Genomic DNA, 12598 nt, shown 5'->3' with positions numbered 1-12598 from the left:
TATAAAAGAATAGATTTATAATTTAACCTTAAATGTATGCTAGATTTGCATAGTCATAATTATGCACGATATAAATATTTTAAAATCTTAAAAAAAAAAAATAGGACCTTGGTTTTCCTGGGGACAATTTGCATAATCTTTTCTATCCAACTCCACCCAGAGAACACTATCATTGCCACCAATTTCCCTCAGGTTAGTCATTAATACAACTGTAGTCAGTTAAAAACCATAGAGTTTAAGAAACTCCTTTTTGTTTCCAACCTCACACCAACAGTACATGTCAGTTTTGTTCTTGCAAGTACTGGAAAATAATTTCTTTCTATAAACACTTGAATCTAGCCAAATGTGGGAGTCTAAGGTAAATAGCTAAGCCTCCCATCTGACCACCAATGTTGTTATCACTTCTCACCATTGTCTGGGAATTTCCAATTATTTAAAAAAAAAAAAAAAATTCTCATAATATCTCTAGGAAATTAAGCTTGTCAGCTTTGAATATTAACTTCAGTGTTAAAATTTTATTTTCCAAAAGGATTTTTATGTTCTGTATGTTTTTTTAATTGGATCGAATTTTAGCACTGCTTGTTTGTTTACTCGGCTATTTTCTAAAAGTCCTGTTGATATTCAGTAGCCGTTTAATTGCTTTACCCTTGTTCTTTGAAAACTAGAATTCTCTCATGCAGTGCCTAAAAATTATATTTGAAAATAATATAATTACAATTTTTAGATTATGGCTTCACTCTTTGATCATTTTCTCCAAATCCAATTCTAAATATCCATTGCTTTTTTTGGCTGAGGTTTGGGTAGGGAAAAAAGCATGATGTAAATTGAGTATCCAAAACTTTCAAAAGAAACTTTTTTTCAAAAAAAAAATAACATTCGTAGCTCTTCAACAAAGTATCAAACCTTTAGAATTCTTGATAGGTGCAACAGCAATGTCCATTAGGAATAAATTTTGTTTGTGGTTTCCGTATTAGTGTCAAGAGCCTTGAATTCACAGTAATACAATATAATTTACTGCAACTGGCTTCTCATCACTTGTTTGTTTTTAAATTGTCTGCAAAGGATTTGTATAGGAATATGATATTAGTAAAAAAAAAAAAAAAATCAATACTAGAGAAAGCAAAATTTTAAAAGTACTTTTAGAATGCTTATTTTATTTCAGCTTCATAAGAATTTCATCATGTATGCATTTTCTCTCTTTTACAATTAAAGAAAGAGAGTTAAGAGAGAAAAGAGACCTTGCTTGACTCCAAGACTCGTTCTGTCCTCTACTTGCTATTTGAAATATGGTCCATGGACCAGCAACATCAGCATCACCTGAAAATTCCTGAGAAATGCTGAATTTTAAGCTCCTCCCCAGACCTACTGAATTAAAAATCTGCATTTTTAGCAAGATCGCTGGGTGATTTATATGCACATTAAAGTTTGAGAATTGCTTCTTTACCATATTGGAAAATATTTTTCTGTCAGCTCAAAATTAACCTGATGCAGAGACTGCTGATGTAGCCACTCTTAGGTTTTGGTCCAAATGAATATCTCCTAATATGATCATTCCTGCAAAAGTTTACATACAAAAAAAGAAAAATTAAAAGTTTAATGATAATAGGATATGTTCTCTTTTCCTGTCATTTCCTTGAAGATATGTGTAATTTTATTCTGTAATATTTTAAAGACATTATGCGAAACAAAAGAAATACATACTGGCTGAAAAGATATATATTTTATAATCAGACCAATTTAAATATTATTGTGTAGCTGATCCACGCCAGAAGTGCTTCCACAATCTTGGCTTCCTTCATCTTCCACTACTTCCACGTCCTTCCATCACTTTCTGATGCATCTGGATGGGGAGCAGAGCTCTGCTGATCTCTAGTACTAAGGGCAACTTGTCTTTCAAAATTTCTAAACCAATTCTTCCCAAAATGTCTACATTAGGGTAATAAGTTCTGTCCATAAAATGTATTTTGAGGGACTACCACTGGGTATTCTTCTGTAAGAAATAGTTCAAGTTCAGAAGTTCCACTCCCAGAGGAGGAATCCCAAAGGAGGCCATTCATGACCACAGGAAAAGCATACATGTGCTGATCCATGTCTGGTTAATGGCTGGACTCAGCCATTCTTGATCATTCCTTGATCATTCTTCAGGGCATTTTGGTGGTGTTGGTTTGTATGTGTAAAGGTTCAGAATATGTCACCTTAAAATATGCCACACTGGCATACGGATTATTTTGAATTAAAATTACTTGAGAAACAGCTGATACAAGAAGGATACCCTGCCCTTCCTTCATCCCTCTGAAAGCAGGAACTAAATCTCTCGTGTGAAAGATACCCTCCCTGTCCAGGAGGAAAGAAGACATTTTTTTCACCAGAGACAGGGAATTTAGGGCTGAGAACGCTGTATAAACAAATCTTGTTAATTCTTCACCACTTACTACCCCTAACAAAATGCCTCTGCCTTGTCAATTCTACACAAATTTATTGTTTCTTTGTCTAAAAGGTACATAAGCTTCCTGTTCTGGTCACTTTTTTTGGTCTCATATCTTTGTGGGGCTCCCTAGTATGTACATAATAAAATGTTTTTCTCCTGTTAATCTGTCTTTTTATTACAGGAGTGTCTCAGCCAAAAACCTGTAAGAGTAGAAGGAAAATTACTTTTCCTACCCAACAGATGTTTATTTTTCTCAGCTTTTCAGTTTCAAACTTTTTAAACCTATGGAAAATTAGCAAGAATACTATAACCAATATACGCTTCACATAGATTTTCCTAATTATTAACATTTTGCATCATTGCTTTCTCGCTTTCTCTCTGCCCCTTGTAGCGCGCGCGCGCTCGCTCGCTTTCTCTCTCTCTCTCTCTCTCTCTCTCTCTCTCTCTCCCCCTCCACCAAGTAAAATCCATTTTACATATTTCATAGACAAATCAAATTGTTTCTTTTAATTAAATTACCTTATGAGTCCTATGCTAATCTCCCATTTGTAGGTCAAAATTTATTCTGTGCATGCAATTAGCCAAGTGACCACAGTTACTGAGGAACTGCTGGGGGAAGAGGCTATAGATGGCACACACCACACCATCCCCCTCCTCTTCCACACTGCTGGCCTTTCTATGGCATTTCTTTCATAGTCACAGCAGCAGTCAGCAGGGACAGTGTCCTTGAAGAAGGAAAAGCAAGTAGCAAAGGCAAGATACTGCCTCAAAGCTGGCTGGTTATTCATACTTCTGAATATCTCCAAAGGTGGCAAATCTTTATTCTTTGAGAACAGATGATGCAATTTTTATAAATAGCAAAAAATTACTCAGAACTCAAATTGAATAGAGTCATTGGTCAACTGAATAATGCTATTCTGTGTCCAAGATCATGTGTATCTCTGAAGTAATGGCACACATAAAAGCAACTGCTTTGAAATAGTACAGCTTGCCAAGGTGACTTTTCTGAAGAGAGAGCCACATGTGCATTGATATCTACATGCCAGTATGTTTGTTTAAAAAATCTATCTTGCCAGGCACTCCTATATGCATGTGATGGAACAGAAAATTGGATAAATCAAAAACCTGTCTAGAAAGCAGTTTGTCAGTGTATATCACGAGCCCTAAAGATGTTTATACCCTTTGCCCCAACAACTCTACTTTTAGGAAATTATGCTGAAGGAATAATCAAATGTGTGTTAAAAGATAAAAGTTAAAAGATAGTCATCACAAAATTATCTTAAATAGAAAAATAAAATGAACTCAACCAAAATTTTCTAATATAGGTAATAGACTAAATGATTTATGGCAGTTGAACCAATGCTTAACCTATAACATACAAAAATTTTATGATGTTAAAAGAAAAAAGTAAAATATAAAATTATATACAGCACAACTATAACTAGGTTATAAAGTATATGAATATATATTTTACATATATATATACTGGAAGGAAATACAATAAGATATTAAGAATAGTTCTCTGTAGTAGAGTCAGTTATGGGTGATTTTATTATCTTTTCTATAATATTGTGCAATAAGTATATGTTTCTTGATAATAAGGAAAAAATCCTTAAAAATATTCTTATTATTTAATATCACGCTAAAGAAAGACCAATTTGTATCAGCTTTTCTTTGTCTGTTTACAAATATATATATTCTGATACTTGCATCATATATATATTTGCATAGACAGAGACCAGTAGAAGCATTTTACTTACAGAATTATTTGTGGCATAAAATTTTTTATGACTACCTCCATCAAACAACCCTGGGAGACACAGTCCAAAAGATCACTCGAGTAACTATTACACAGAGCACTAATTATGGTGTTTCACCTGCCTTTACAAATAACAACATGATACTATCTATAGGTTGTTCCTATCTCCCTTGCTTTTCTTTCTCATAACTTTCTCCTCTGATTGTTTTCCTTCATTTTACCCTGTACTCACAGGATATAATCTCATAAAATATGAGATGATCACAGACCAAAGTCCTTTAAATCAAAATGTATTGAAAGTTGAGAGACCACTAGCAGAGCAAAGCTTTGATTTACACTGGCTTGATTTATTGAAATAGTGCGATGGAGTCCAAGTTCAATCAGATTTCTCACAAGTTGCCTGATCCACTCAGCAGTTCCCTGGGCTCCTGGAACATGGATACAAAGGACTATTGTGCAGCCTTGACAAGTAGCAGATTATCAAGATGGAATGTAATGACACCTAGAGACAGGCACCTATTTTTGACAACCATCGAAGGAAGGAAAAATCAGAAAACAGACCCAGAACACATCCCAAAATTTATCAATGTAAGCATATCCTGCTTGTGCCTTAATGAAAAGAAGCCAGAAACACTCTGTATGAGGTAATTAGAACTCAAAATCATTCTCAATGTACATTCTTTAATAAATGGTTGGGGGTTCCGGTCAAGACGGCAAAGTAGGTAAACGCCCTGCTTGCCTCCTTCCATGACCACATGAAAATCACAACTAAATTATAGAATAATTGACCTGGAGGATCATCTGAAGACCAAACCACCTGAGAATCAGCTGAACCATCTGAGAACCAGCTAAACAGAACTTTAATTAAGAATATAAAGAAGACGCCATACCGAGACCGGTCGGGGGGACAGGGAGGTGAAACGACCTGGCCCCACACCCACAAACGGAAGTTGAGCTTCGGGAGGCATATCCCGGCTGTGGAGGTACCCCCAGAGGAGCAAGGGTCCCCAGCCCACACCAGGGTTCCAGTACGGGGAAGAAAAGGCCCCACAAAAACTGGCTGTGAAAATCAGAGGGGATTCTGACCATAAGGAAACCCAGACATCCCCTTAAAGGGCCCTCACACACTCACTCACATGCACTCACCCCTGGCTCCAGTGGAGGGACAGCAGCTTGGGAAGTGCCAGAGACATACAGGAAAAGACTGAGTTGTGTGGCTTCAGGGCAAGGGCTGGAGGGATAGCTACCTTTATCCGTTTGTTGAACACAACTCTTGTACAGCCTACAGGCAAGCGCCATCTTGCCTGGGTTGGGCCCTCCTGGGTTGGGCCCTCCCTCTACACCACCAAATCTGAATCTGCATTGGCCTGGTGAGCTCTGCTCCACCCACCCTGTGACTCCCTGAGATCTCGTCCCACCCAACTCACAAATTGTTGGTGCTCTCAACAGGAGGCTCCTCAGTGGCAGTCAGCAGGCTCATGCACCTCGGGAGACATTTTCAATAGCAGACAATCAGCCCCAGGCCAAGCTGTGACATTTCTTGGGCAAATCTCAATGGTCTATGGGTCCGAGGTGGGCAGTAGCTGGCCTTGGTATGAGCTGAGACTTTTGCAGGTGGCCACAGGCTCAGCACTGGCACCAAATCTGAATCTGCACTAACCTGGGGAACACAACTTGCCTTATCCTGGTGTCTTCCTAGTGCCTATTGCCTGGTGCCTCATCTAATTCACATATCGCCTAAGGATCTTTCAGCTGCTGAGCCATACGAGCAACCAGCAGGCAGCTTCACACTTTGGGGTGCCATGAGCATTTTCCTGAGCTGCCTTAGGCCCAGTGCTGTTGCAGCCAGCCTTGGTTCACCATGTAGCCTCTCCCAAGTGCCTACAGGTCCAGCACAAGCAGCAACCAACCTTACATAGCTTTGTGGCACCTACAGGTAGCTCCCATCAGGTAGTGGCTGACCTTGGCCTGCATGGAAGACCCTCCCAAGGGGCTCTAGAACCAACACACCCAGAGGCTGGCATCAGACTTCAGTAGAACAGTACCTGATTCTCCCCTTCAAACACTGTATTTAAAGAGCGGTCTCAACAGGCACACAAGCCTGCTGGGGCAAATTCCTCTCCATGGGGTTAGCCCCTACACAGCAGTTCATATGGCCAATCAGCCTGAAAGTCAATCCCACTCACTTACATGACAATAACAATCAAAGCTCAACTATAATAGGAGGGCACTCACAACCACAAAAAGGTCACTCCTGGAGCACCTGGCATAGGTGATCATGGAGACTGTACCACTGGGCCACATAGGACACCTGCTACATTAGGCCACCCAGCTAAGACTGGGAGACATAACAGATCTACCTAATATATAGAAACAAACACAGAGAGACAGCCAAAATTAGAAAATAAAGAAACATATCCCAAATGAAAGAACAGGAAAAAAACTCCAGAAAAAGAACTAAATGAAATTGGAGGCAAGCAACCTACCAGATAGAGTTCAAAAGACTGGTTAAAAAGATACTCAGTGAACTTAGGGTAAGAATAGATTATCTCAGTGAGAACTTCAACAAAGAGAGAGTACACATAAAATAGGACAGGGGAACCATGAAAAAGAACCAGTCAGAAATGAAGGATACACCTGAAGAAATCAATAGCAGGTTAGATGAAACAGAGGATTAAATCAGTGATTTGGAAGGCAAAGTAGCAGAAAACACCCAATCAGAACAGCAAAAAGGAAAAAAAAAAAAAAAAAACCTAAAAAAAACAAAAAGAGAGAATAGTTTAAGGCAGCAGTCCCCAACATTTTTGGCACCAGAGACAGGTGCTCCTATGAGAATCTAATGCCTGATGACCTGAGGTAGAGCTCAGGTGTTGATGCTAGTGCTGGGGAGCGGCTGCAAATACAGATGAAGTTTCGCTTACTCTCTGCTACTCAACTCCTGCTATGTGGCACAGTTCTTAACAGGACATGGACAGGTACCAGTTTGTGGCCAAGCAGTTGGAAACCCCTGGTTTAATATCTTAGGAGTATGCAAAGAAGAGAAAAAGCAAGAGATTGAGAATCTATTTGAGGAAATAATGACCAAAAAATTTCCTGACTTTAGGAAGGAAATGGACATACATGATTAGGAAGCACAGAGAATCCCAAACAAGGTGAACCCAAACAGACCCACACCGAGACACATCATAATTAAAATGGCAAAGATTAAAGACAAGGAGAGAATTCTAAAAGCAGCAAGAGAAAGGCAACTAGTTACTTGCAAGGGGTCGTCAGCTGATTTCGTAACAGAAACTTTACAGGCCAGAATGGAATGGCATTTAATAATCGAAATGATGAAAAGTAAGGACCTAGAACCAAAACTACTCCACCCAGCAAGGCTATCAATTAAAATCGAAGATGAGATAAAAAGCTTCCCAGACAGGAAAAAGCTGAAAGAATTTATCGACACCAACCAGTATTACAAGAAACATTGAAGAAACTTCCTTAAGAAGAAGAAGCAGAAGAGAAAAAATAACATAAATATGAAGAATAAAATTGCAATAATTATGCATCTATCAATGATCACTTTAAATGTAAATGGGTTAAACATGCCAATCAAAAGACATAGGGTAGCTGAACAAATAAGAAAACAAGACCCATACATATGCTGTCTACAAAAGACCCACTTCAGATCAAAAGACACACAAACTGAAAGTAAAGAGATGAAAAGATATTTTATGCAAATGGAGATGAAAAAAGAGCTGGAGTAGCAATACTTATATCAAAAAAAATTAAACTTTAAAAGGCGAAAATAAGAGACAAAGAAGTACATTACATTATGATAAAAGGATCAATCTCACAAGAGGATACAACTCTAGTAAATATTATGCGCCCAACATATGAGTGTGTGTGTGTGTGTGTGTGTGTGTGTGTGTGTGTGTGTGTGTATATATAGCAAATATTGGCCAACATAAAAGGAGAGATCGACAATAATACAGTCATAGTAGGGAGTTTTAACATCCCATTGACACCAATGGACAGATCTTCCAGACAAAAAATCATCAAGGAAACAGCAGCCTTAAATGACCCACTATACTACATTGATTTAATTGATGTTTTTAAAGTGTTTCATCCCAAAGCAACAGAATATACATTCTTCTCAAGTGCATATGAAACATTTTCCAATACAGACTACATATTAGGCCACAAAACAAATCTCAGTAAATTTAAGAAGACTAATATCATAGCAAGCGTCAAAATATCAATGGCGTTTTTAACAGAACTAGAATAATCCTAAAATTTGTATAGAACCATAAAAGACCCCAAGTAGCCACAGCAATCTTGAGAAAGAACAATGTTGGAGATATCATGTTACCTGGTATCAAACTATACCACAAAGCTATAGTAATCAAAACATCCTGGTACCAGGATGAAAACAGACATGTAGACCAATGGAACTAAATGGAGAGTCCAGAAATGCCTAAATGGTCATTTAATCAATGACAAAGGAGGGAAGATTATACAATGGAGTAAAGACAGTCTACTCAATAAATAGTGTTGGGAAAACTTGACAGATACATACAAAAAAAATGAAACTGGACCACCTTCTTACACTATATAAAAGAATAAACTCAAAATGGAATAAAGACTTAAATGTAAAACCCAAAACCATAAAAATCCTAGCAGAAAACATAGGCAGTAAACACTCTAACATTGCTCCTAGTAATATTTTTTTGATATATCTTCTCAGCAAGAGAAACAAAAGAAAAAAAAAACAAATAGGACTACATCAAACTAAAAATTTTTTGCCCAGCAAAGAAAACCATCAATGAAATGAAATGACCACCTTTTGAGTGAGAGAAGGAATTCATCAGTGATGCATCTGATAAGGGGTTAATATCCAAAATTTATAAAGAATTCATATAACTCAACACCAAAAAAATCAAATAATTCAATTAAAAAATGGGCAGAGACCCCGAATAGACATTTTTCCAAAGAGGACATACAGATGTCCAACAGACATCTGAAAAGTTGCTCAACATCACTAATCATCAGAGAAAAACATTAAAACCACAATGAGGTATCAACTCACACCTGTCAGAATGGCTACCATCAATAAATCAAAAAAATAGCAAGTGTTGGTGAGGATGCAGAGAGAAGGGAACACTTGCGCACTATTGGTGGGATTGCAAATTGGTTACAGCCACTATGGAAAACAGCTGGAAGGTTCCTCAAAAAATTAAAAATAGAACTACCTTATGATCCAGCAATATCATTTCTGGATATTTATCTTTAAAAAAAACAAAAAAACAAAAAAACAAAAAACCCACTAATTTGAAAAGATATATGTACACCTATATTCACCCTAGTACTATTTACAATAGCCATGATATGGAAGCAACCAAACTGGTCATCAACAGACAAATGGATAAAGAAGTGGTACATATATACAATGGAATAATACTCAGCCATAAACGAAATGAAATCTTACCATTTGCAATGACATGGATGGACCTAGAAGGTATTATTTAAGTAAAATAAGTCAAAGACAAATACCATATTTCACTTATATGTGGAATCCAAAGAATGAAATAAATGAACAAACAAAATGGAAGCAGACTCATAGATACAGAACAAACAGGTGATTGCCAGATGGGAAGGGATTAGAGGGCTTGGTGAAAAAGTGAAGGGATTAAAAACTACAAATTTAGTTATAAAATAGTCACAGGGATGTGAAGTACAGCATAGGGAATATAGTCAATAATATTGTAATAACTGTATAGTGCCACGTGGTTACTAGTCTAATCAGGTGGATGTCTTCATAAATTATATAAATGTCTAACTACTATGCTATATACCTGAAACTAATACAAAATAATATTGAATGTCAACTCTAACTGAAAAATAAAAATTTAATTTTAATTTTTTAAATAAATGGTATGGGAACTTGAAATCTAAATATTGGATATGCTCTTTTGTTGCGACCTCCTATTGATCAAGGCAATGTGCAGAACTAATATGCATTAAAATTGAGTCTTTAACTTTCTTTTAAAATAGATGTTTGGGGAAGTAGAAAGGCAGATAGTTAGTGAGAAATGGGAAGACTGAACCCCTGATACTGATAGCAAGTCAGCCTTTTCTTTGAGCCTTGTACACCAGGTTTATAGTTATGAAAACTGTATCAAGCCCTGCTTCCTTGAAACCAGAAGGAGAAAATTGATGTAGTACAGCTATTAAATGTAAAGCCCTAAGAACAGTGCCTCTTCTCACAGGTACTGCTTAATTCAAGTTAGCTTATGATGATGACAATTGTAATACAGAAAGCAAAATGGGCCTTGATTTTGAAGACCTGAATTCAAGTCCTAGTTCTTTTGTAAAATGATATAATAATTCTTTTCCTACCTAATGAGGTCTCAGTAAGGAGAAAATAAGATAATAAAATATAAAATGATTTTTAAACTCTGCCTTTATTGATAACTCACTGCAAACCAAGCATGTATTCCTCACTACAAAGTTGAGAAGAGAAATACAGATGAGTAACCTGAGGCCCAGGAGGCGAAGTAATTTCACATAGCTAGAAAGTAGCAAAGCTGGAATTCAAACTCACAGTTGGGACTTGGTATTGTCCCTCTGTGTTATATCCTTGTGTTACTGTTTTTAAGACCTCGTGGGTCCCAGGTAACATTAGCTTTATGCATACCTGGGATTGCCCAGAAATGACTCCAGGAGCTCACTCTGTGTTCAGTATAGAAGCCACTAGTGATATAGTCGTATCAAGTTGCTGAAATGTGCCTAGCGTAACAAAGAATGAATTTTAATATAAGCTTTAGTCTTTTAATTTAACTTTTTAAAGTTAAAATTTAAAACCAATACTCAATTCAGTTATTAGAAAACTTTGAAGTATATTTGGAACAGCTTGGGTGTGAAAAATCTACTTTTTAACTGTAAATTTTGTAAAATTTAAGTACAGATCAAGTATTTCCAAAGAAAATTTAGTGCCCGAATTGAAAAATTCTGAAAGTGTAAAATATACACCTGATTTCTAAGACTTAGTATTAAGGAGAAAAAAGTAAAATATTTCAATAACAATTTTTATATTGATTACACGTTGAAACAAAAATATTTTGGATATAGCGATTCCAAGAAAATATATTATTAAAATTTTGTTTTAACTGTTTATTTTTACTTTTTTTACTGTAACTACTAAAACACTTAAAATAACATATGTGGCTTACATTATATTTCTATTGACCAGCACTGGCCTGACAGAAAAAGTCAACAAACACTGTATGTTCTCCCCTCTTCCTTGCAGGTGGAGCTAACAGGAACTCGGCCTTCCTATTCTGGCGGTACATTACCATAGGCCCAAGGTCACCAGAGGCAATTTGCTATCCCAGACAATTGACCATGAAAGCCCTGGAGTCCACTGTATTCTCCCCGATGAGTTTGCCCTATAAGATGAGGGATCAACAAGGAGGAAGTTCCTGCTCCTGGAATATACACCCCCAGTATGTCCAGCACAGTGTCCTACACCCAGCACACCTTTCTGTGGATGTCATGTACACCATACATTGATGAACCCTATAAAGCCTTTCTAACCCTACAACTAGAATTTGCTTTGGCTCAGGACAGATGGGAACTGCAAAGGAACCAACCCACTTTGTGCAACAAGGGCCCCTAGGAATGCTTGGAGAGAAGGATACAAGGAAAAGACTAACTGTCCTGCTAATAGGAAGGTAGACACTCAAAGAGCATTAAGATCTGTGATCTTATTGTAAATGTGACACATGTATACTTACCACAGGACAAGCCAAGGACATACTGACTACATTTGTAACCACTATTAGTCCCTTGAGTCACATTATCCCATAAAAACATAAATAGCAGCAAAGTGAAATTCCTGTACTAACTCACAATACCACATTTAACCCAGAATAAAGCTGAAACACAATACTATTTATATATTCCAGGGACAGGGGAATCCCTACCCACCAGCAAGCATGACAAAGAGCTACCTGTTGATGAGAAGACCCACCTCTGTATATTGCTAATTAAATGTCTGCTGAGAGCATCCAACTATGTGCCAGGACATAAAAAAGATATTAGGACAGTAATGTGAATTAACATAAAAGGCATTGGCTTTTTCATTATGTGATCTGGGTCTCAGTCTCTTAATCTCTGAAATGATAGTAATAGTCCCATATGGGTATTGAGAGCCTTAAGTTGATCATGTATTTTAATTCATCTGGACAGTGTGTGACACATAGAAGAGACTCTTTTCTTAGCACCCTCCTTCTGAGAGATAAAAGTGAAAAACAGTCTTTGCCCTGAAACAGTTAACAGAATAACCAGTGGAGCAGACAGGCACCCAAGGTAATGCTTTTGCCAGTGGTAATTGTGTACCTCTACAGTGACAGGAAGGAAGGAGGGGG

At 37.2% G+C, this 12598-nt stretch overlaps 1 protein-coding gene across 1 annotated transcript in view; it reads left to right on the top strand.

Annotated features, from left to right (window-relative positions):
• SPATA16 (spermatogenesis associated 16) overlaps window positions 1-12166 on the top strand; it is a 223248-nt gene extending 211082 nt beyond the window's left edge. The window contains exon 11 of the mRNA XM_015588523.2: window positions 11479-12166. Coding sequence (XP_015444009.1) covers window positions 11479-11529 — 51 coding nt within the window. The 3' untranslated portion in view covers window positions 11530-12166. The remainder of the gene's footprint in view (window positions 1-11478) is intronic.
• Window positions 12167-12598: the final 432 nt, after the last annotated feature.

Source organism: Pteropus alecto, unplaced genomic scaffold (genome assembly GCF_000325575.1).
Source record: "Pteropus alecto unplaced genomic scaffold, ASM32557v1 scaffold33, whole genome shotgun sequence".
In the NCBI taxonomy this organism is placed as follows: Eukaryota; Metazoa; Chordata; class Mammalia; order Chiroptera; family Pteropodidae; genus Pteropus; species Pteropus alecto.
The sequence above is the reverse complement of the archived record's forward strand: the minus strand, read 5'-3'. Positions and strand labels throughout refer to the sequence as shown.